Raw genomic sequence first — 25,314 nt, forward strand, 5'->3', positions numbered from 1 at the left:
ATCAGCAAAAATAGAATTTAATCCTGCTCAAGTAAGTGTAGACAGCCAGTCCTTCTGGAGACAAGCACGGGCAGTCTCGGAAGGTCGTCTTCTCTCCATCACAGCCGGTTCCACAGGCCCCAAGGCTGCCCATCCTCAAGTTGGTCACCACGGGGCAGTGGGAGGCTGCTGCTTCCTTAGAGGGGAAGTGAGTCACTTTGTGTAGGAGATGATCAGAGCATCCCATATGGCTTCTCCTTTCTTCCTCCCAGTCGGCTCCTGTCAGCACAGACCCAGCACTCCTGGGTTCTGCTCTCAAGTCAGTTGGGCGTTTCTTTGGCTCCCTGGGCCAGAAAGGGCCAAGGTTACCCTACATTACTTTCCGTGGCACGCAGCCCTCCAGCTCTAGTAGCTCCGGCCATCCTTCATACTTGTTTGTTTCTGGGTTGTTCTTTAGGTACTAGGGAGAGAAGAGAGAGGTTTCAGACAGTGAGTGGTCAAGGCTGTCTAGGATTCACGGAGAAAGCATTTGCACTTTTATCCTCAGAGGGCTCACTTTACCTCCGCCACAGCCTCATTTTACAGATGGGGCCAGAAGCTCAGGGCAGGACCACAACTTCTCAAGGTCTCAGCCATGGGATCAGAGCCTATTACACCCCACAGGGCCATCAAGGGTTGGGAGAGCCTGGGGAGCTGCAGCCCTTCTCCTAAGCCCCCACTAATCCCCCCCCCCTAGCTCCAAATCATGATAGTAACAACATGGGAAAGAAGGATCGTTAACAGTTATTGAGCATTCGCTGCATGCTTGGCACTGTCCCAAGCTGCTTTATGTACTTAATCTGCATGACAGTCCTGGGAAGTACATACTGTCCCATTCTGTGGGGGGAAACTGAGGCATGGAGAGGTAGTGTCACTTTGTGTGGGAAATTCTCCATGTGATTTCTCTAATGTGTTACCAGTATGGGAACATAGGATATCATTGGTGACTTGCTTTAGGGTCACCTGCTTTTGATGGATATGGACCCTTTCCCTACAAGGAGGAAGAAAGAGGACCTGCCTGGCCAGTGCAGCCTTAGCTCCACCCACTGTCCTGTGTGCTGGAGCCCAGTCCAGAGGCTGTGGACATTCTCCCCTATCTTCTCCAAGCTTAAGCCATCTTGAACTAAGCCTGGTTAAAAATTTGATTGCCCATTAGCTGGACTGAGGAGTGTCTAGGAGTGTAAAATACTCCTCTGGATATATCTGTGCGAGTGTTTCAAGAGAGGATTAATGAAGGAGGAAGGTTATTAATTCAAGCCACCCCATTCATAGACTGGGATCCTGGATAAAGGGGAAAAGAAAAAGAGCGCCACTAGCCCAGGCATTTGCTCTCTGCTTCCTGGCCTCCACAAGGTGAGCCGTTTTGCCCTGATACATTGGGTTTAAGTCTCTGAGAGCAGAAACCAAAGAAAATCTGTCCTTTAGATTGTTCTCTCAAATCTTCATCACAGCAAAGACCTAAGAACATATCACAAGTTCTAATGTGGATACGTCCTTATGGAATCACAACTATATGAGCCAGCACTGTCCAGTCAAGGACAAAGCCCCAGTGGCCCTCCTCCCAGAGTTGAGCCCCACTTCTGCACTGTCCCCTCAGCCCTGCCTGCATTTCAGTCTCTACACATCTGGGTTGCTGTGCCCTGTCTCATCATCACATAGGCCTCCCAGCTCCCAGCTCTCTTCCCTGGTGCTCTTGGTGCTTGGCCAGCAAGGCTTCCTGAGAGACAAGGACATTTTTGTGAAGCTAGGCAAGCCTCTGTTCGCAGTGTGCTGCCTCTCAGACTTGTTCTGAGGCCTGAGGCTCTCTCTCAATGCCTGTGCTATCTCACACATGTGCTAAGATGATAATCGTATCCGCTTCGCTGTGCATGTTAGATGGGTCCCCGGCCAGCAACTTGCTTGTCATATGCCTGAGCCGAGTGAGTGCTTATTATGCGATGGATCCTGCCACTCCCTCGCAGATGCCCCTTATGGGTCCCCAGCACTTTCCTTTTGAGTCTACAGAGCCTTTTGTGTAGAGTCATTAACCCGTAGCTCCCATCTTGGGATCTGGGTAGTACTGGGAAGGACGGGTCGGTTCTCCCAGGTTTCTCGGATCGCTCCAGGCTGCGGTGTACAGAACAGGGGAGAAGGTCTAACTTTCTCTGGAGCCTTCAAGCTCTGATTATTCCTCCTCCATCCTCCGAGGATTCTTCAAACTCCACACTGGAGTTTGTTAGACCCCCTGTGCTCAGGATCACCCTCAGGCCATGGCCACAGAGCTCAGTATGTCTTTCCACATGCTGGGGTGCTGTTGTTCCCTTCCTGGTGCATGTAAAGGAACCTACCTGCTCATATGGGCTTCTACTCTTGAGGTCTTTCGCACCTATAAAGACCCAGCTGTCCCGGAAGCCCAGCTGCTTGGCATAGGAACTCCCCAGGTTGGAGAAGAGCGTCCTGATTTTGTCATTCATTCTGCAAGAGAGAATAGTTTAGGTGAGGCTGCAGGCATTGGTGGGAGGTGGGACCAGGGTAAAGTCCCCATGGACTGGCCCCACTCTTCACTGCACCTGTAGCACCTGACTTCTGAGGCTCTCAAACTTCACTGGGATTGGGCTAGGGGTCTGAGACTTTGCAAGAGAGCTTTCAGTGGCTGGGAGATCTGTTTGAACAGTACTGCTCTGTTTATAGGTACATGTTTATCTAGGAAAACATGGGATATTGTAAAGCACTAACTAAGAGGTGGAGCTTACTCTTCTTTGCCTTGCAGAAACCATTATAAATGTTTTAACATGGTTATGAGTTGTTTGATGATGGGATCCAATCTAAGAAATGTGTTGTTAGGTAAGCTAGGTATGAACATTGAGAGTATATTTATATATGCCAAGCTGGCTACAACATTCAATAAATGATATGATTTTAATGGGGCCATACAGTGTGCAGTTAGTCCTAACAAGCTATGTAGTACAAGTGGATTTTTTCTTCTTCTTAAATATGTACACACATGTACATGAATGATTGCATGTGTGTGTGCAGACATGTATATATACGCCTATGCATGTGTATGTGTGGTGGCTCAAGACTGATGTCAAGAATATTTCTCAATCATTCTTCCAATTTACTCTTTTGAGTCAAAGTTTCCTCAGTCAAATACAGAGTTCACTGGATATGGCAAGTCTGGCTATCCTAATTGCTCTGATAATCCGTTGTTTTGGTCTTCAGAAGCTAGAATTGCAGGCTGGCTACAATGTCTACATATCACTGATGTGGGTTCTGGGGATTCAAACCCACTCTCCACCCTTTTCCAGCAAGTCCATTATCTACTAAGCCATCTCACCAGCCTAAGGAATGCACATGCACACATGCACACACACACACATACACACACTCACACTCACATGTGTGTATACATATCTTATTCAGCCCTAGAGGATGAGTGTGGTGGTTTGAATAAGAATGGCCCCCATAGGCTCCTATACTTGAATGCTTTGTCACCAAGGAATGGAACCATTTGAAAGGGTTACAACCATTAGGTGTGCCCTTGTTGGAGGAAGTGTGTCACTGGGGATAAAGCTCATGCATGCTAGGCTCCGTCTTGTTCTTTCTCTCATTCTACCTGTGGATTAGGATGTAGTTCTCAGCTACTTCTCCAATACCATACCTGCATGATGATAATGGCCTAAGCTATTGAAATATGCAAGCAGAACCCCAGCTAAATGCTTTCTATTATAAGAGTAGCTTTGGTTATGGTGTCTCCTCACAGCAATAGAACACTGACTAAGACAGTGAGCATTCTTGCAAGTCCTTAATATTTTCATACCATCATTTGCAATGTGTCTTCTTGTGTACACACATGATGACATATGTCACTGTGTTACAATTTCTGTAACCAGCTAGTTGCTACTGGACGTGGAGAGTCTGCCATCATTGTCATGAAGGGCAAGTCATACCACCAGAACATTTCCCATAGTTCCATGACTCTTTTCTCAAGATATTTTGCTGGAAGGTGGGGCTTTCTGGAAAGTGGGAGAAGTGCATGCAGGTGTGGAAGTATTAGGATTGTATCCTCATGTGGCCTAGCAGGTGGAGTGTCCCACTTACTTGGTCCCTGGGTCATCATAGGAGGCTACCAGCACCAGGGTGCTATCTGGAATTTCTTTAAGGAAGTCCAGCAGGAGTTGGGGCTCTGGGGGAGGAAGAAAAGAAGCACTGGTCTTTAGGAGAAATGACTGTTGGTCATCTTTATTCTTCTCTACTACTCTAATGACCCAGGGAGGACCTGGACCAGGCTGAGGGGAGCCCAGAAGCCAGATGGAGTCAGTATGATGGTGGTGGGGGTTCCCGCTGCATTTGTCCTAGGGCAGGAAGATGAAAGAACATAATAAGGGGATTTCATTCATGAGACTTCGAGTGGTGACTAGACACTGGCATTTTAAAGTCCCCTGGGGTGGGGCCAGGTATCTAGACTAGCATGCACAAAGGCCTGAGTTGGATCCCTGGTACCATATAGACCTAGTGTGATAGTACATGCCTGTAGTCCCAGCACTTGGGAGGTAGAGGCAGGAGGGTCAGAATTTGTAGATCTCTACTGTCTAAGACCACATGGCATCTTCTAAATTACCACAGATAGACTAGACTCTTGGTAATCCTTGGTCATACAGGAAATCTGAAGCCTGGGGTTCATGAGTCTCTGTCTCAAAACAGAACAAAACAGCCCTCTGGGATCTTGTGACACATATATGAGGATGATCAATGGCCCTGTGGGTGGCATCTTTGTGAAATTTACATATGATCATTTGGCACATTCAATACATGCCTCTCAGTGGGATTACAAATTGTTACCAGAATCGGCTACATAATTTGTGGAGTTCAGTGCAAAATAAAAGTGTAGGACCACTGATCAAAAAAGATTAAGAATGTCAAGACTATAGATGCTCTATAGAGCATCAAACTGGCAGCCAAAGTGTTCCTGGGACTCAGATGCCTTCATTCCAGCCCCGGGAGACCTGCACTGTCTGCTGTGCTAAAGAAGGAAGAAGGCAGTGGCATCCTCAGTCAGCCACATGCACAGGGGTTAAAAAGAACAAAACATGTTTATGTGGAGAAGCAATATCTGCAGAGAGATGGGGAGGGAGGCACACCTCTCAGAGCCCCTGTCCAGACCTTAGGAGGTTGTGTCCTGTGCTTGGGTCCACTAGAGATCACTACAGCCCTGGCTTTTATAGAGTGTTCTCCTTATCAGGGCTTGAGTAGGTACCAGGGCCTTATGCCCTCATCCTCAGCACAAAAGTCAGTGCACACATGTTTGGAACCAATGCCAACCATGGCATTTCTTGGCCTGGAGTTCTGCCTGGCCTCTAAGAGCACTCCTGTCCCTGAGGATCAGCCAGAATTGCTGGAAGTGACGAGGAGCCAGAGCTTCAAGCATACCCCCAGGCTGCGCCTGACATGGTGCCTGACAGTTCTTTAATTGCACAGGTTGGTTTTGTTTTGTTTTTTTCTCCTGTCCCACTCCTTTGACCTACCATGGGCATTTCTTGAGATCAGCTTCTAAATAAACCATGATACTTAAACCACGACCTAAGGATCTGTGCCTAAGTCTAGCTCAGCCCCCAGGACGGTATTTAAAGCAGCAGGATGACTCTCAACCTTCCCATCCTTGTGCCCACAACATCCCTGCCCCATTGAGGGGCTCAGCCCCCATGACATTAGTGCCAACAGCAGTGCCTACCTCCAGAGTACATGTCAAAGCTGCCCTTTTTCATCATATGGCCGGTAGTTCCTAGTGAAAAGAGAGTTATTACTTCCCATAATGTGAGTCGCGTCGCCCTGCTGTCCTGTGAGAATCATGCAGGGCCACCATAGGGGCCTAAGAGTTCCTGAACTGAGGCTTATTTGAGAGGCAGAACATACTGGCTGAACATCCAGAATACAACAGAATCTAACCACTCAAGATCTGTGTTCTGTCATGACAGCTGCTCACACACAAGTCAGCAATTCATCCTCAATTTTTGCACAAATTCAACGGGCTGCTAGTTTGAAGTGAAATGTATCTGAAACAGTAAGTGTACTAGATATTGTTTTCTGCAAAAACTATGATAAGGTCATGGTTATCACTATTCCCACATAAGTGGGAAATCTGAAAGCCAAACCTTCTAACTTTTGGAAGCTATGGAATTTTCCGTGATTATGGATTTTCAGGGCCTGAATGGCTTTTGTGGTTTTGGGGGCAAAACCCTTTGCCATTCTGGAGGAAAGCCACAGGTGTCAACTTCCACCACTAGATGGCAGTATTGCAGAGGGTATGGCAGTGCGGTGGCTTCTTGAAGCCATGGCCAATGGCAATTTTCCCTGTAAATGGGAACAGGCTTACCTTGGCGAAGCCCTCCCAGAGTCTCAGAGCCATAGGGAGCTTTACTCAGGGACTTTGAAAGGGGCTGTGTGTCTCTGTGAGCATTGCTCATTTGTAGGATTTTCTAACCAGGGCCATGGTCTGAACTGTTTCTCTAAGGAAGCTCTGCACAGCAAAAGGTTAGGAGCCAGCCATGTTTAGCTCTGCTTTGCTGCTCTGGCTAATTATTATCTATGAGAAGCCTGATGCCCCGACCTAGACACACACTGGAGACACTGTAGGGTAAGGAGGCTGCCTCCTGGGGACGGCCTGCTCTCGGTTGCAGTCTCCACACAGTGTAGGCTCAACATGTTAGCTTTTATTGTCACTGATTATTATTGTTGTTGTCAATCACTTTGGCTTTGTGTGAGAGAGGTCAGACAGGAAGTCTCATTCCGGGACCTTCCTTCCTTCTTCCCTTCCCCGCTGCCTGGACGAGATCTTTTCCCCTGACCATTCCTTGCTGGTTTTTAGCTGTAGCTAGCCATCATTCTGGAACCTAGCAGGTGTTCACACTTGTGAAGTTAAGCATGATATATACTCAGCCTGTGATCTCACCCTGCCACCATCTGCCCACCGTGACTTCATGTGTGTTGGTCAAGGCTGGAATGGTTTTGAGGGTGGAGCCGTGGGTCGCAGCAGTGAACTCTTGGGCAGGAGCCTAGGGCTACCGGGCCTGTAAGACCTGCTGTTCCCCTAGTCCAGCCTCGCCCTGTCCTGAGTTCTACAGGATGACTCAGCAGGTGATGTGTCCTCTTCCTGGGTCACTCACCATTCACCAGAGCAATGTTCAGGCCTCTGCCCACGTTGTTTCGCACAGGACTCATGATACTGCGGACAAAGAAGGAAAGTGAACTAGGCCGGTGGTCACAGGATCAGAAGGAAAGCTCTGCTTTAGTGTTGGGGGCTTTCAGAGGGCCTACTTCTGGGTCCCAAGGGCAGAAGCACTAGGAAAGACATGTAGTGGCTTGGGCTTCCAAAAGCCTGTGGTGGGCCACGTTCTTTGGGGTATAGTCCATTAGTCCATGGTACATTTGGGTCAGTCTGCCCAGAGAAAGAGGGAGAGTCCTTGCCTGGGATTTTTGAAGTGTTGGGGTAGGGTGCTCCCGCATTCTAGGATGTGAAGAAGTAGAAAATAGAATTTTGCCATCCTAGAATGGTTGGTTCCCTTGTGGAGCTCAGCTGGATTCCCAGCAGCCCAGCATCCACATGCTATGCTCTGCCACTCCTCAGGACCACAGTATGTTCCCACTTGCAGGCTGTGGTTTCTGGGGCAGCAGACTGTGCTGTTTGGCCATGGTGACTATTAGGCTAGAACTAGACTTGGGTCCCAAGGCAGCAAGTGCTAAAGTGGTACTAACATGTCAGAGTTGTAACCTCCCCTATCCACAGAGAAGTCCCACATTCAGTGGGGGGCGGGGGGGGGACGAGCGGTCAGCAGAGGAAAACAGAGCTAAGGATGTTATGAGAAGAAGGCCCGTGGTGCCATTTGAGCTGCTGGATCCTGCTCATCTCGAAGCTTGAAATCTCTGGCGTTTGAGCTACACAGGCAAGTACAGTTTCTGTTTTGCCCAAGCAAGTTGTATTTCGGCTCAGCATCCTGATGGACACACTGATCTGTTCTCATTTTCCTGTTACCCTGTTTTCTGTGGCAGATGAACATGACTTTCTAGGCTGGGAATAGGTATACAGTCCCCCCACCCCCCCCCCCCCACACGGCATCCCTTTCACCAGAAGCTTAGCAACTTGTTTGTTGGGCAGACCTTCTTTTAGCTTGGTAGGTGGCCCTGTCTGAGCCTCACTCTGCTTTCTTTTACAATGGGGACAGTAATAGCCCAACAACCTGTGCTGGGAAGGGTTGGGCAACTTATCAAGGTGTGGCTGAACTGGGAGCTCATTGGCTGATTGCTACGTGTGACACATACACCTGTCGCCTGGGAAAGGCAGGGGCTTCCTTGGGATGAATGATTGAATGAACAAATGAAATGCAAGCAAAGAAACACAGCTGCCCCTGGGTACTTACATTTCATCTTCAAAGCACATGGAGGGACCCACAACATTGGCAGCTCCACTGCTGATTTTAAATGCGAAGAAGTTGTTTAGGCAGGTCTTGCTGAGCCCACACTTGAACTTTGGGGTCTCTGGGAAGGGAACACAGCACTCTCATAGGAGCAGCATCTGGGGACCAGGGTTGGAGTTTTGTTCATTTCTGGGCACTGCTGGGCCTCTACCAACTGCATCAAAATCTACAGGACTCTGGCTGAGGGTCTAGACACCCCAGAATTAATCTGGGTGCTTCCTAACTGTGGCTGCTCCTATAGAGCTTGCTCAGAGCCTGGTACAATGCCTTGCTGGATCACCCTGGTCGACCCTATGCCTGGGCATTTGTGGGTGCTTGGTTCCCACTTTTCTGGGTGGAACATTGAGCCTCTTGGTTTGGCTTGGCTTTGGGCTGGGAAGGATGAGATGAATAGCAAGCAGAGGGTTTCCCTGACTTTCACTGGTGCAGAAGATTCTAGCCGCCCCCCCACAACCACCTACCCTGGGGACCACAGTTGGAGTTCCCAGAGCCTGCTTGATCAACTGCAGCTAAGTCTGACAAGCTTGATGTCAACAGGCCAGCTTAAGCAGGCTTTTCTGGAATTGATTTTCTGACCATCCAGCCTTTACCACCAGGCTGCTGGATGAAGGAAAAGGATGCCCATAGGGACATCTTAGCCACAGGGAGCTAGGATCTGCTTTCTGGATTGTGGCTGAAAGGGCTGTTACCATAGCTCTTTCAAATTCTTGGGACCCATCCCTCCAGGGACTCTGGTGCCATTGCTTGGGACCTGAAAGCTGGTATACTGTTATGAGCACAGCATGTGTGTGTGTGTGTGTGTGTGTGTGTGTGTGTGTGTGTATGTGTGTTGTGTTAGGATATACACCAGAAACTGTGAACTGCTCTTCCACCAATCTGCTATGTGGTTTTGCTAGAAGCTTCTCCAATTATCTTTGGTAATTGTCAAATCAAGGAGTTGGTTTTGATCAGAATGGACTAGCAGGCTTTCTCTTAAATGTCAGTCTGGACCTATCACAAAAGGCTTAATGATAAGACTCCTGAAGCTGGCTATGGGCTTAGAGAGTGGGGGTGTGGGAATTAATTAGTGCTGGGATCAGAAAGCAGGAAGGGTAGGATGTAGTCTACATGGTTGAGTTTTTCTATTCTCCCAGCAGATGATAACTGCAAGATGTCTTAACTCTTTGGATCTGGTTCATAATTGGACTGAAGAGGCTTCAGAGGGGTGAGGCCAAGTGTAAAAATGGTTTACGTTCATTCCTGTAGTCTGCTCTCTGCAATCCTGTGTGCATTGGGCTCCCACGTCTTCTGGGTCAATAAATCCTAACCCCGAGGGCTCATCTCTCTCTGGAGTCACCATGTGGGGCTAGGGGTTGCAGGACCTGGCTAGAGGCCTTATGTAAAAAGCTCTGGACTAGCAGGGTGGGGACGATTGACCCCCAACTTGTCACTACTGTTTGGCCTTAGTCAGGAGATCTCACTTCTCCAAGCTGCTTCCCCCACGTGTAGAAAGGAAACATTCCTGAAATCTACATGGGGTAGGCTAGCTTTATATGAGATGCCTATGAGGGTGGAATGCAGCATTTGGCTCCACCTGAGTTAACACCAGGAGCATCTGGCTCTCTCCCTCCATCTTCTTTGTCTCTCTGGAGCCCTGATCCTTGCTGGAGCCCTCTTTCAATTTTGACTCATAACAGGGTAAGGATCTAGAGAGAGGAGGCAGGGTGCTGTGTGGTCTAGACTACCCAGGAGGAACCACAGAAGGGAAAGAGTTAAGAGTTCCCAGAGGTCTGAATGGCTGAGAGGAGCTGTCCAGACCCTGCTTCTGGAGTTACCACTGTCACAGGGGAGTGGGCTAGGAAGACACATGTATTTCTCTGGGGCCTGCAGCACTGGGAACAGAGACCCTGGGACATCCTGTCTAAGGGAAGATGAGGGGCTGGGGCTGGGTAGATACTCACGGATCTCTTTGGGGGCCATGCCTGTTTGAGAGAAAGAATCTATTTAGTGAAAAGGAACTTAATCCTCCTGCAGGATTGGGGAGGGGGAGGGGCAGTGGGAACAGGAGACCTCCATGTGCTTCCACTGAATAGTAGGTCCCCTGTTACATACGGGAGCTTTTTCCTCACTTCTTACTGCCACCCACACATACATAGGTGCACACGCATATACACTCATATACATACATACACATATATACCCACACAAGGCACATACATACACCCTCAACACACATATACATAAACATACATGTGCATGCACACAAATTGTTTGTGTTTAAAATCAAGCTGTGCTATGCTGTGAGAAGCCTGGAGGTTGAGCCCTTGGACTCAGTTTACTTAACAACACATAGAAAGGCATCACTGTACTCGCTGGGCTGTTGAGAGGATCCAGTGAGATCTTGAGGGCCTCAGTAAAGAGAAGAATTGTGGTGCTGGTCTCTTGGTCATCTCTTTCTGGAATGCCTGTCTATGCTAGTCCTGAGGGACCCTGGCCACTGCCTGGCATATTGACTTATTCTGTCCTCACTGTTGCCAGGTTTCTAGGTCAGGTGTTCACCATATTGCCCTGAGTCCTAGAGAACAGGTTCCTTCAGTGGATGTAAAAATGTCAGGGGAAGAAGCATGCCTTTTCTGGGCCCCAGGCACAGCAAATGACCAAGGCTAAGCTGACTACAATACCACAGTCCTCTGGAGACAGATCCCTCTTTGAGTTAAATGTATTCCCTTGGCCCATTTGTGTGTGTGTGTGAGTGTGTGTGTGTGTGTGTGTGTGAGAGAGAGAGAGAGAGAGAGAGAGAGAGAGAGAAAGAGAGAGAGCAAGAGAGAGAGAGGGAGAGAGAGAGAGAGAGAGAGAGAGAGAGAGAGGGAGGGAGAGAGGGAGGGAGAGAGAGAGAGGGGTGGGGTGGAGGGAGGGTGGTAGTGGGATTATAATCCTTTCAGTTATAATGTGGGCATCTGGATAGCTGGTAGCCATCATGTGTCCTAGCTGACTTAGACTGGGGATTTTGCTCAGTTGGTAGAGTGCTTGCCTAGCATGCACAAAGACCTGAGTTCAACTTCTAGCATCCCAAAAGCCAGGCACAGTGGTACCCAACTGTGATCCCAGCTCTTAGGGGACAGAGGCAGAACGATCAGAAGTTCAGTGTCATTCTCTGGTACATACTCAGTTTGAGGCCAGAGGGCTACACAGGACTGTTTTCAAAAAAAGAAAAAAGAGAGAGAGAGAAAAAAAGCAACCACAGCATCCATAGCATGCCCTAGGGGCTTTGGATACCCCCAGAACCAGCCACACCTGACTTCTCAGTTACAAGACTCCAGAGATGCTGTCATACTGAAACTAGTTCAGTTGATCCTGTCTCTTCTGTCTGGGTTTTCAGGTAAGCTAGGAGTTCCTAACCTCCTCATTCCTGTGTCCTGGGCCTTGGAGGTCTAGAAAAGCCCATGAGCTTCTCTCAGAGTAAGTTTGTCCTCACTCTCTTGGAATACTTAGTAGCTATCTTCTTCAGTAGAGTTGCAAGTTATTAAGTACATAAAATAAGCCCAGTTGAGTCACCAAGAAAGCCAATTATTATCATCATCTTTCTGTATAATAATGATGAGCATAAATTTGTGCTGGAGTAATATATAGCTTTAACATCAGCACAGTGAGATCATAAAATGGGGTATGTTCCTCCAAGGCAGAAGCCTGTGAAGTAAGGGGAAGTTGGCTGGTGCTTCTGGGCTGTGGGTGGGTTTTTCTTTTTCTGTCTGTCTTTCCCTCTGGGCAAACGCCTGCATTTCTGGAGACTCTGGGTTAGGGAAATGCACTGCTATCTTTTTGAACTTTGTAGCTAAGTCTGTTTGTTTCTTTCCACCACAAGTGGGGGCCACCTGTTTCTTATTTTGGGGTTCCTGTGACCTCAGACAGAGCTAGAGCTCCCTGATGCTTGTGGGTTGGAGCCTATTGGTTTGTCAGCTCCCAGGTAACTGAGCTTTGAGAGATAGTTACTGGGTAAGCTCTCTATAGCAGTTGCCCACTACATTCAGACTGGGGCTTTGTCCTGTACAAGACACCCTGACCCTCCTGTACTGCTCTGGCTCACATCTCCATGAGGCCAGCAGGCAGTGGAATCCATCTCTGGATCAGGGACCTGGAAGCCACTAAGTGTCTGTATGTATACACACATATATATGAAATCTCAATGCGAGCTCTGCGTCTCAGCTGACATGAGATATATGATGTAAAAGCTATCAATCCCTCCACTATGGAGTTGTGTTAAAGATGGGGTTCCTGGTTTCTTTCTCTCATGGTTAAGTTGGGAGCCATCTTGGTCCTTGCAGAGGACGTTGAACTCTGTCAGTGGTGGTGGTTCTCAGTCTCCTGGGAAGACAGATCTCAGGACACACACCCCTTCCCTTCTCTTGAAAGGATTTAAATGTACACACCCAGGCTCTCATCCCTGTTCTGACATCTCTAAGGGAAAACTAGTTTTAAAAGTTGCCTTGACTTTCTGTTTTCTCAAAACCATGATGCATGACGAAACCATGCCACAAATCATGCCTGATTCTATTATATAACCACATCAAAGACCACATCCTGAGGGCATTTTTAGCTGAAATGAGACTATAGGCAAAGCAGTAAGAGCTTGTCCATCCACCTGTTTATCCATTCATTTATTTACCCACCCACTCATCCATTCACTTATGTACCTACCAATTTAGCTACTTGCCGTTCTATCCATCATCAGTTCATCTATATATTTACTTACTGATTCATCCACCTACCCACCTGTCATTCTATTTATCTATACACTCACTTATTGATCTGCCCCACCTCCTATCTGTCCTTCTATCATCTATCCACCTACTCATCTATTCATTTACTTATGTATCCATTCACCCACACATCCACCCCATCATTCTATCTACCCATTCATCTGTCTATTCATCCACTCTAATATATTCATTCATTCATTCATTCATCTCTCCATTTATCTACCCACTCAAATATACCCAACCAACTATCTATCCATCCATCCATCCATTCATCCATTTGTCCATTCATCCATCCTTCCATACATCCATCCATACATCCATCCAATACTTTTAGCACTGCCTTATACAGAAAATTGTTGCCTTCAGGAAAGTTACATTCTAGGAGGTGAGGTCAGGCCATTACTAGGACAACAGATCAACATGATGCTGGGATTTGGAACAGGATGGCATGGAAGAGGCTAAATGGAGAGGAGAGACTGCAGCTGAAGTCTCAGGGAGCGGGGTCAGGAAGGCCTTTGAGGTGGTAATATTTGAGCAGGGAGCTGAAGGTGAAATGGAGCAGACATGCAGGCCCTATTCAGAGAAGGTGTGAGGCAGAGAGGACAACAGGCAGGAGAAGCCACTGACAACTCAGAAAGCAACTTAGACATTACTACTTCTTCACTTTCTTCTTTCCTTCCCTCTGTCCTGCCTTAGATAAGGCTCTTAGAACACTTCTCTGCTCTCTATAGCTTCCTGGCAGTCCAGGAATCTTATGCCGTATCCCACAATGCCAGTGCCCAGATCATCATATTTGGCTGCCTCCTGGCTCACCTCAGGAGAGAGCTCCTCAGCACCCTAATCCCTGCTCCGTGGATTATGGCCAGGAGCCCCACTTACCCAGCCAGCGTGGCAGACGGATGGTTTTCCTGCTGAAGTTGGTGTAGTTGCGGAGGAAGACCCACATGGTGACCACAGTGAAGATGAAGACCACAACACGAATCAGACCTGCAAGTAGGGAAATTCTGTTAGGTCATGTGCCATATCCCAACAGGAGGCTGTGGTGCAGAGCCGTGTAGAAAGTTCATGTATGAGTTCTTACCAAATTCCAACATGATGGCGGCAGGGGTGGGGGGACTCTCGGTCATGTGTACAGATCATGTCCACAACATGAGACTGTGCTGAGACCACACAAGAGTCCATGCTGAGATCAGACAGTGAGATCAGTGATCAGACATTATGAATACTTCCCAAACTGCCACTGTGAATGAGTTGAAAGTGTTCCTCCTTGGGCTCTAGTTAGCTGCCCAGAGAGAATCCTTAGGGAAATAACCTCAGTACTGTGTGCAGGAGTTCACCCTCTCTCAGCTAGTCAGTCAGCCCTAAAGAGTAGATATGATAACGTCTATTTCTATGGCCTCTGGTCTCCACAGTTCCAGCTGCAACCTCTTCTCATTTAGCTTCTATCACATCATCCTATTCTTATTCAAATATCATCATCACACTACTTGACTGTTTCCTGGAACAGGATGTTTTTGAAGGCAAGAGTTTTATTTTGTATACAAAGCATGTATTAATATTTATTTGATGAATGAAAGAAAAACAGATATATGTATGTATGTATGTATAGAATAGAAAGATGGATAGATAATGAATATAAGAATAGATGAATGGGCAGATGGATGGATGGGTAGGTGGATGGATGGGTAGATGGGTGGATGGGTAGATGGATGGGTGGATGGGTAGATGGATGATGGCTGGCTGGCTGGCTGGCTGGGTGGGTGGGTAGATGGGTGACCTACATTTTTGGTATTATAGTCATAGTTGTAGGACCTAGGGGTATCCTCAATATTTTAATCAGCTCAAAACCACCACAAATAACCACCCAGCATACTTATTCAGTGTTTTCAGAACAGGATACAGCTCTCCATCCTCCCCTGCCTTATAGGCAGAAGTGACTTTGGCTCCTACACTGGGGAGCAATCCCATACATGGGAGGGGTACTAAGAGCTTTGCCTTGCAAGGGCCAGAAAGCATAACCACATGATCTCATTTGTTTTAGGGGATGCTCCTTGTCTTCTGGTGCAAAGTGGAATTTCCCTTGGGTCCCAGTCCACACTTGGCAGCACCCATTCTGCAAGTACTATACTGACAGATTTAAAATAGATGATCTCAACTCATCTACTAAATCTTTGTGCTTGGTAATGTATTACTTCACCGATGAGGAAACCAAGGCTTGAAGAGGTAGTTGTACTCCCGTAACTCCTTGGAAGGAATAAGACTGGAATCCAGGATAGTAAGCTGACTCCCAATCAGGTGCCATGACTTCTCATAGTTACTTGGGAGTATAAATGGGATGTATGTATTGCACTCATTCTGCATTTTAATGCCTGCATAAAGGGATCCACTCCGAGGGTGTGCCCCGAAGAACTCTGTGTCACCATGCTCCCTGTTATAAGAGGATTCTGCAAAGCCATCCTCGAGGTTGGTATGTAGCCTCTGATTTCTGGCCAGAGCTGGGTGTTTCTAAGCTGGGATGCTAGGCAGAAGAGGCCACTGGAGACAGCAGTTGTTCAGCTCCCCCAGCCTTTAGGTATATCCATACTATGACCTACTGGACATAGGCAGCCTAGGATAGCTACAAATGTGACCCAACACATAAAATCACAAAAATTATAATCTTAAAAAACATTCAAAGTTTTTTTTTAAGTGAATGGAGAGATGGCTTAGTAGGTAAAAAACTGGCTTCACAGGCATGAAAGACCTGAGATCAAGCCCCCAGCATACATGTCAGAGTCAGTCCAGGGATCTCTATCTGTAACCCCAGTGCTACCAGAAGATGTAGGTAGAGACAAGCATGTCCTAGGGGTTTCATATCTGGGGAATTCCAAGTTCAATGAGAGACCTTGTCTCAAAAAATAGAGATTGAGAAGAAAACAGCTGACATTGCCTCTGACATCTATGCACACCTGTGCACACACATGTTCACACACGTGTGCCCACACACAGCTTTATCTATATATTTATTTATAGTAACTTCTTAGCGGTTATAAAGTGTGGACTTTGTAGATGACAAAGTTATGTCACAGCATCCAAAGGTTGGGCACACCAATAGGGATAGGGTCTTGTCCTCCATTCTCTCAGGTTTCCCTGCATGATGTCCTCCTGGAGTTCTTGTTGGGGCCTTTGACAAGGGATACTGAGCCACCTCTGAGGCTGGGATAGGTAGACACTGATGATAGCAAAGTGAGCCCAAAGCAAATTTTAGAGCCCCTGCCCAAGAAGCTGCAGACCCCTGGTACCTGCCACTCTCATCCTGTTGAAGTGAAGAATGGCTTGGGGTCAGCGTTAACCTGTGGAGAGAAGAAAAACCAATTACAAACTGACCTCTGAGGTCTGAAGATCAGAGAGGGTGCTGGCACTGAGACTGGCATCCTTTGGCTCGGGTTCCTTTCACCTGCCCTGTGAGCAGGGGAGCAGCTTTTGTCCCTTCTACCTCAACAGCTCGAGGGCTCCTGTATTTTACCTAGTGAATGCAGAGATTAGCAAGTAGAGGACCGTGCATTTTCAAAGAGTTGATTTGCCTTCATCCCCTTTGTTACCGCGGCAGCTTTCCTTTTAGGCTCCGCCCCACAGTTACCTAGCAACAGCCAGGTAGGCCTGGCTTTCTATAAAAAGGACTGTTTGATCTTTGCTCTCTCTGACCCCTTTCTTGCTCTCTCTCCTTTTCCTCCTTCCTCTCTCCATGCATTCCTCTTCTCTCTTTCTCTCTCTCTCTCCCTCTCTCTCCCTCTGTCTCCCTCTCTCTCCTCCTCCCTCCATTCTTTTCCTGCACACCTTCTGACTCCAGTCCCTTCTCAACCTCCCTTCCCATGCCCCAAATAAACTATATTCTATTTCTAGCCTCAGCAAGGGCCCTCCCACTGCACCATACTGCGCTCTACAAAACATAATGTTTTTTATGAAACATCACCCTTCTCCGCTCTCTTTCTTCCTTCCTCCCTCCCTTTCTCTATTTCTTCTCCACTCCCGCCTGACTGTCCAGGGTTGTCAGCTACTCAAAACATCAGTGAAAGGAAGTGACTTTTGTTGATGTGAGGAGACAGGAGTAGGCAAGACTGGTGTTCCGCAGGCAAGCTTCTGCCAGGTGCCTTATGAATATCTCTTCATGGATCAGTAAAGACAGCCCACCATGGTTAAGCCCAAGGTCATTCATTCATCAGGTAGAAGCAAGGGGACAGATTTGGACACACATCTACAGCTACAGGGTCCCTGGTATTCCCCTCAGGCTTTGACTTCTTGTACTTTTTGTTTCAGAAGAGAGCTTAAACCAGGATTTTCTCCCTTCTTGTGTCCCGGACAGGGTCTGGGTCATCCTTTTTAAACCTTCTGTGTTGCCCTGAGGAGCTGAGCAGTTGCCAGTAATGTGCCAACTTTGAGTGTCTCCTGGAGACCAGCTGGTACTTAGGAGAGGGGAGGGCTAGGTGGAGCTGGGGCAAGTGACCTTTTTGGTCTGTGTTGGTTTTATTTCCCTCCTCCCCTACCCCCTAGAATTTTTTTCTCCCAAGAATCTATCTTAACAGACATCCTTTTAACAGTCTCCAGTGTCCAACTGCCAAGGACTCGGGTAAGGCAGGAGACGGGAATACACACCCACAAGCCTAACTGCATCAGGTTGAGCACTGCTGGCCTCCCTCTGTCTATGTGGGAGTACTGAGGCAGGATCTGCCCTTCCCCCTTAAACAATGGTAACACTACTGAACCCTCCAGTGAGAAAACCTACTGCCATAACCTTCCGCAGGGCCTTGAGAGTCAGGAATCTGAGCTGTTACCTTGTTGTGTGCCTGCGCTCTTCCACCTATACCTCCCCTCAAGACAGCTTTTACAGACCCTTTGGCTTCCCCAAGAGTCAAATGACATGTTTCTTTCAGATATAAAATATATTGTAATGACGTGGGCTCCTTAGAACATGACTTGCGGCTCAGGAGCTCCCAGATGAGGACTGAAGGACATTCTGTGCTCTACCACCCCCACTACTGTGTACATGGGGGGCAGCCAGGGTAGAAGGTCGGAGCTGGGATAGGACAGACATGGACAGTAACAGAGTGTGCCAAGAAACAGCTGAGCCAGGGCTGAGGAAGGAAAAATGAAGAATGAAACAGAAGCAGAGGTGGAGGATGATGGGTAGAGAGTTTGAGGGAGTCAGAGATGAAGAGTGAGGAGTCTTGGTGGATATTCAGACACTTAAGAATCAGGCAACATTATTTAGGGAAGGAGAGGGGGCCAGGGTACACAGAAGAACTCTGGCTAGGTAGCCAAGCTTGGAAGGATCTGGTTTCAGGGTTGGGGTGGGGAGCAGCACACAATACTGCCTTGGCCATGGGTTCTTCAGCCTGGAATCCCACTTGCTTGAGTTCCTGGATGCCCACCTGACATCCAAGGAGCTCCCTGGCCTCCAGAGACCCCAGCGTGCTCACCTTGATGGCCGAGTGGGTGCTGTGGGGCCAGAGCTTACGGGCCCAGCTTGTGTGCTGCTGAGGGTACTGGGAGGAAAAAAGCACCAGGAGCAGGTGACATGGGGGGAGGGAAGAGTTCTCACTGCAGCCATCAATACATGAGAAAAGCTTCCTTGTAACAACCAGTCATTCGGGTTGCAGAGTTTCAGGGGAAAGGTCTCCTTGTTCTAGATGCAGCCAGGCCTGGTGGCCTAGGGCATTGCTATAACTGCAGGCCAGTGCTCACCCAATTGTAGCATTTTCTACAATACCCAACAAGTAGAGAGGGTGTGGGGGAAGGAACAAAGGGAGGGTTCTGGGGAGGCCCCCAGCTGTTGTGAGCTGTGCTCTCCCGCCCTGACCAGAGAGCCACTCAAGCCCTCCTTGTCCTTGGCCTGTCCCTCTGTCCTGTCCCTCCCCCACTCTGATGATTTCTGCCTCCAGATCAGCTTAGAAGTTCTGACATTTTCTTCTCCCCAGCAAGCCTTGTGACCATAGGTCAGGACTACATGAGCATTGAGGAATGCTCAACAAATATTCAGGGATGGGACAGGTTGAATCCGACCCAGTCCTGGAAGGATAGGATGATTAAGCCACCACATGGAGAAGGAGACGAAACTTCAGAGAGGCTGAGACATTTCTAAGACCACACAGCAAACTGTGAATTTTATTCCTGAAGCATTTGTCGAGAGCATCAAAGCCAGTGACAAGTTACACTCTGGAGTAGTACTCCTGGAACTTGCCCTAATTAGTTCTTTGTCTGCACACTAAGAGTCTATCTCTGGAGCAATTTTACTCAGTTTGTAGGACTCCTGGTAAAACAAAACAAAACAAAACAAAACAAAAAACAAAAAACCACTTTCTCTGGGAAGCCTTCTCTAGCCCTGGAAGTCAAGGTTAAACATGTCCACGTGGTCCTGGATAGAGACACATTCATCATGTTATCCTAACCCCGACACATGGGGCTGACAAATCAGCCTTTTTGGTGTCCTTTGCGATTGCTTTTGAAGTTAGCATATGACTCAAGACCAATCAGATGCTTTACTGATATGGAGACTAGGAGAGAGACACTAAAATCTCTCCATGGAAATGCTTCTGTTAAGTCTGGGGCCAATTCCATTCATGTATCCTTTCCCAATGGGGAGGGACATGACCTGCCAGAGGGGGCTGGGCATCTGGGCAGTGAGTGAAGGGCTGGTCATTGAAGAGTTAAACAATGACGAATGTGCTATACCGAGAAAGATGCCACGACTAGGGCTCAGGCAGATTGGCTTGCTGCTTGTAAGCTTGTGTAGGGGTCTTAGAATTCTGTCTTTGAAAAAGAGGCAATGCTATCTACCCGTTGTGGAAGGGGGCAGGCAGCAGGTCACCCTTTCTCTAAGGGCTGTAGGTTTGAGACCACCCTGCCATCTTGCTTACAGGGCTCAGTGCCCCCACTCTCGGTTTATGTTCCTTCTTGGTATCATTCCCATAGGGATGTTTAGTCTTTCCTCGGAGTCACAGTAACACCACTGCATCTCTGCTGTCCATGATATCTCTTTGCCTTCTCTTCCTTCCACAGTATTAGGTATTAAATGTAGGGCACTGAACATGCCAGACTGCTTTGATACAGAGCTCTATCCCCTACCCACTCCAGTCTCCACTGCGGCATTTCATAAAGGCCCTGCAGGATCCAGAATGTCTGTTTCTTTCTGCTGGTTTCCTGGAGCTCTCTGTGACTTTCAGCTCAACCATGACTTGCCCAGCCAGAGGCAAGGTAGCCAGTGAAAGGAGCCACCTTTCCTAGACTGGGGATAGACTGTCAAATAGGGAGGATCAGAGCATCTCACCAGTGACTCCAGTGAAGTGAAAACTTCATCTGCTAAATTCCGACTCTTGGACCTTCCCTGCCATCACAAGGACCCCTCTATCAAAACACTTGGACTGCTTTGTAGATGGTCTTGAGCTTTTGGCCACCTTCCCTGCTACCTGCAGCCACTCTGTCTAGCCTTTACACTCCTGTCCAGGTATAGGCACCAGGCATGTGTGGTGTATGGTGTACGCCAGAGGGTGTGCAGAGAATGAAGAAAGGGACTTGTTATACACTGGCCTTCTTCTCCCTGCACCAAATCAGCTCCTTCCTCTTTATTTTGCATCATGTTCCCAGAGGACACACCTGGACTTTAGAATCCACCTGGCTTCTGAAAATTTAAGCCCTGTTTATTTCCACATCATTCTTGGACATTTCACAGACTAAGTGTTGTCACTAAAGGTTACCGATCACCATCTGTTCTTCCAGGAGCTTCTACTTGTCACCCATCACTGCTGTGGGTGGGGTGGGAGGTGTTCATTACTAAGGATGAATACTTTGGTAGGGGGTGGGCAGGTGCAACCAGGGAGAACAAGCCTGGAGCAAGGGTCCAAAACCCAGAAAATCTCATCTTGAGACCAAAGTCTCATCTTGAGATCAGGAGTAAAGATCCCTCCCTCCCTATTCTTGGCCTGCAAGCTGTGGAGCATGTAGCCCTATGGTCAGTTCATCCCCACCTGCAGTCCTCTTGGCCAGTTTATAGGTTTAAGCTCCTGGAATCCCTCTTTATGCAAACAACGCACTTGCAGCACTGCAGCCCCAGCCAATGACTGTCTTTGGAAACCCTGCACACTCCTCAGGGTCTATAAAGCCCTTGTTACCCACCATCCCAAATAAGGAGAGCTATTGTTGTATGGAATATCATCTAAGAGATCTGTTTTACTGAATACTGTCTAGAAGAGCTGTTCACACACACACACACACACACACACACACACACACACACACACAGACACATGTACACACACGTACACACAACACTCACTTGGCCAGGCAGAGATCCAGTAAACCCACTCCTTCCAGTTCCCTTTGTTTTGGCAGAAATGATGCCTGAATACCCCAAGGGCAGAAGCACAGTTGGGGCACACACTTTGGGAGATGAAAGTACCATGGGGGCAGTGATAGGGTGTGAGGGACACAGCTGGGGTGGGGGTGGGGGAAGAAGACAAGACCAAGGTAGAGACAGGCTGTAGAATAAAAGCTAAGATTCGAAGGGCCTGTGGAACCCATGCTGACAGTCCTGCTATGGATCAGCCTGGAACCAGGGCCTGTGGAAGGTTACCACTCATCCCTGCATAAGCCCTTCCCCTAAAGCCCTGATATCTACAGGACATTATTAATGATGCCACCAATACAGAGGGAGATATGTAGTGAATAAATCCATAAAAAATAAGGCTGCTAGTGAGAAAAATTTGTTTTAGTGACATTTATTTAAGAAGGAAATAGCTTATTTTCATAATACCTTGTCTTCAGTGTTGTATTTTTTTTTTTAACGTGTAGGTACTGATTGGTTTCTATCAAACTGACACAAACCTAGACACATCCAAGAAGAGGGAACCATGATTCAGAAAATGTGTGTATAAGATTGGCCTGTAGGCAAGCCTCTGGGGGCTTTTTCTTAATTAGTGATTGATTTGGAAAGTCCCCAGCTCATTGTGGGTGAAGCTACCCTGGGGCAGGTGGTCCTGGGGTATATAACAAAGCAGCTGGGAAAGTCATGAGAAAGTAAGCCAGCAAGCAGCACAACTCTATGGCCTGTGCTTTAGTTCCAGCCATCAGGTTCTCACCATGGTATCTCTGTCATAACTATCTCTCAACCTCTATTTTCCTGTCTGTACATGCCATCATCATGCCTAACCTAATGGGGATTAAGTACAAGAATGCACCTGGACACCTTAGTCAAGACAAAGGGTGTGCTCCATAAGGGACAAGTGTAGGTAATGAAGTCCCTCCCCCCACCCCCACCCCCATCTCTGGGAATGCCACATGTACTCCCAACTCTCCCAGGACCCTGTAATCCTAGAACAAGCCACTCTAATGAATGGGCAATGGAGTGCCCAGATCTCTACCAAGCAGCTGAAGAAAAGTGGAAGACATCTGTTCACACAGACCTCCCCTTTCCTTCAACTGGGCTGAGTGGGCAGGGGCAACTTCAAGGGCTGGACATCTATTCTTCAGGTAAGCAGTTTGAGTCACCAGAATTCTCTTTGTTGAAAGTCTAACTGGGGTCATCAGAGTACCATCTGAGCCAGAGCAGGACTTTCTGGACTGTCAGGGTTCATTCCTTAGTCACAGCAGGCCTGCTGATAACTTGAGTCATTTCAGGTCAAACATGAAGGAACGAACTCATTCATAGGTCATGTGATTTCTGTCAGAGGCAGATCATTCAAAACGGCTGCCTCTTGGGACTGGGCTTGAGTATTTTTTATCTAGGAAGGTATAAGAGTCAGATATCTGACCAGAGAAGAAATAATCACAATATGGATTCTAATAAGCACAATTGTTCTGCCAATTTCAAGCCCCACATTACCATTTAATTCCCCAACTATCTCGTCCAGTTTCTTTTTTACGAACTACATTTTTACCAGTGAGCAAATTGTGACGTAGAAGGATTAAGCAACTTGCCTGGTGACAGAATGCCTAGGCAGCATTGCTGTCTACGTTTGCTGTAACTTAGTTAAGCCAGGAGAGCACGGTAGAAGTGAGGATGTGTTGGGCATCTGTGGCCATGGCCACCTGCCTAACACCCAGAATCCAGTCTCTCTTTTACTGGTGAGCATTTTAGGATGATCACTTGGGGAAAGATGTGTGTTTCCCACTCATTTGTATAGGGTTGACCCTAGTCTATGACTCCATCATGGCCAAATGGCCCAGGCCTTGATGAAGACAGTGCGTGACATCCACTGATCACAGAGATGAGATCATCCATGGGCAGATAAGAGCTCCCTGAAGAATGTTCCAGTAAAGAAAAGCTATCTTTCTGTTGGTCTCTAGTCCAGATGAATCAAGAGGGTTTTTAATTTTTCTTTCCAAGATAGGGTTTCTGTGGGACAATGGACCTTGCCAGGAAGCTTGGTAAGGTAAAGGGGGTCAGAATCCCCAGAAGTTTGGAGTACACACTTGAGACAGATAGTAGGCAGCTCCCTGTTCCCTGCTAGATTCCTGGCCTGGAACACATGCCACACTTCCCACATAAGGAAATGTGACCTATGGTCACATAGGCCCGGAACAGAGTTCCTCATGCTAATGAGTTACCTAGTCACCTTGAGGGTGGAGCCAATAAACTCCTCTTCCCAGATATTCCTCCCTGCAAAAGGTATTTAATCTCTGGTCCACCCTGAGAAGTTGGTATGCATCCATTTTTCATGATGAACAACCAATAAACAGTTTGGAACCAAGGACTGTCTCTTTCATCTACCACCACCATGGGGAACATAGAGAAGGCCTTCACCTACAGAGCTGTGCTGCCTAAGTCTTCCGTAGAAGGGCTCCCTGCACTTCCAGACAACTGCCACTACCTTTGCCAATGAGCTAAGCTGGAGCTCCCAGCCCTAGCCCCAGCGCCCCCAATAGTCCTGGCCTTGTTACTGGCTCGTGGACCCCTGACACTTTGTTCCCAACTTCTCTGTGTGGGTTTTCTAGCCGTGACTAGATGTCCGGGAGTCAGGGAATATTAGCTTTGGCTTTCCTACATCCCAAGACTGCATTTTCTTACCCCCGAGGGGTGTCTCTGTGCATCCCTGTAGCCCAGCAACCTCCCAGAGGTGGTGGTGGGATAAACACAGTCAAGCTCCCAGTGTTTTGCCTCCCCAGTAGCTGTGCCCAGCGGAGGGACAGAATGTGGTCCCACATCTGGCCCCCACATCTGTATTAACATCCCTGGCTGACGTAGACCAGGCTGGCCTTGAGCTCACAGATCCACATGCCTGTGTCTCCCAGGTGCTAGGAATTAAAGGTATGTGCCCCCACACCCAGCCTGGAACCTAGAGGGTTTGAGGATCTCTCTGCTACCCTGTAGGGACAACTCTCCTGTGTGGATAACTTGCAGGAGGATGAAGCAACTTGGAGACAGAATCCTAGGAGTCTCACAGTCATCCCCAGACTTCTCTATTCTACATGTCTTTTATTTTTTTCTTCATTGGCCCTCAAGTCCTACCTGAAATACAGAGGTTTCCCCATTTACATAGGTTGGAAAGTTTCAAGTTAAACTCTGTCTCTTCCCCTCCAGAGTTTGATCTCTATAATCCCCAACAGGGCTAATAGAATCAGGCCAGCTCCCCATGTCTTCAGCAACAGCTTCCTTCTGATGCCATCTCTACTGAAGCCACCTTGCTGGCACTACCTTCACTGGAGGAATAGCTACGGAAGATCTAAGTCCTTGGCATGGAGCCCATGGGCAGGCAGCCTTCTGTTGTGATTGCCTATGAGATGTCTTCCAAAAGCTCATGTGTTGAAGGCTTGGGTTCCATGCAGTAGTGTTCAGAGGTGGGTCCTCTGGGAGTGACTGGATCATAAGTGTTCTAACCTCAGGCCTAGACGAATCTGTTGAGTTCATAGCTTAATGCACTATTAGAAAGGAGTAGACACTTTAAGAGGTGGAGCCTAGTTGAAAGGCATAGTTCATGAAGGTATGACCTTGAAGGGTTCATCGTGTTTCCACCCTCTATGCCATGCTTTCCCATCTCTCTCTAGTCCCCATGAAGCCAGCAGCTTTGCCTCACTGCATGCACCACACTGTGATGCCCTGCCACACCATGGGCCCTGATTCAACAGACAGCAATGGGATG

At 47.9% G+C, this 25,314-nt stretch overlaps 1 protein-coding gene and 1 long non-coding RNA gene across 12 annotated transcripts in view; one reads left to right on the plus strand and one right to left on the minus strand.

Annotated features, from left to right (window-relative positions):
• Fam3d (FAM3 metabolism regulating signaling molecule D) lies at nucleotides 1-18,722 on the minus strand. Of its 7 annotated transcripts, none has more exons than XM_031344432.1 (10): nucleotides 18,661-18,722; nucleotides 16,486-16,536; nucleotides 14,084-14,191; nucleotides 10,409-10,429; nucleotides 8,412-8,529; nucleotides 7,161-7,219; nucleotides 5,729-5,779; nucleotides 4,099-4,183; nucleotides 2,346-2,472; nucleotides 1-439 (listed from the first exon to the last, which is right to left on the minus strand). In XM_031344432.1, the coding sequence occupies exons 2-10, from the start codon at nucleotides 16,496-16,498 to the stop codon at nucleotides 350-352; spliced, it is 672 nt and encodes a 223-aa protein (XP_031200292.1). In that variant the 5' UTR covers nucleotides 16,499-16,536; nucleotides 18,661-18,722; the 3' UTR covers nucleotides 1-349. The 7 variants fall into 7 exon arrangements, with proteins under 7 accessions (XP_031200292.1, XP_031200286.1, XP_031200272.1 ...); XM_031344426.1 differs by lacking the exon at nucleotides 18,661-18,722 and adding an exon at nucleotides 17,688-17,728; XM_031344412.1 differs by lacking the exon at nucleotides 18,661-18,722 and adding an exon at nucleotides 17,489-17,681.
• The window catches only part of LOC116072884, a 22,474-nt gene continuing 14,068 nt past the window's right edge, over nucleotides 16,909-25,314 (plus strand). For all 5 annotated transcript variants that reach the window (XR_004111577.1, XR_004111579.1, XR_004111585.1 and 2 more), the window contains exon 1: nucleotides 16,909-25,012. This is a non-coding gene — a long non-coding RNA (uncharacterized LOC116072884). The remainder of the gene's footprint in view (nucleotides 25,013-25,314) is intronic.

This window comes from Mastomys coucha, unplaced genomic scaffold (assembly GCF_008632895.1).
Source record: "Mastomys coucha isolate ucsf_1 unplaced genomic scaffold, UCSF_Mcou_1 pScaffold10, whole genome shotgun sequence".
Classification (NCBI taxonomy): domain Eukaryota; kingdom Metazoa; phylum Chordata; class Mammalia; order Rodentia; family Muridae; genus Mastomys; species Mastomys coucha.

Bases quoted from the DNA above. Each gene is read 5' to 3' on its own strand.
- Fam3d (XM_031344432.1), bottom strand. The intron at 8,530-10,408 runs GTGAGTATCTAC...TTCCCTTCCCAG, and splicing joins CATGGCCCCCAAAGAGATCC to AGACCCCAAAGTTCAAGTGT. The intron at 7,220-8,411 runs GTAAGTACCCAG...CTTTGTCCGCAG, and splicing joins ATGTGCTTTGAAGATGAAAT to TATCATGAGTCCTGTGCGAA.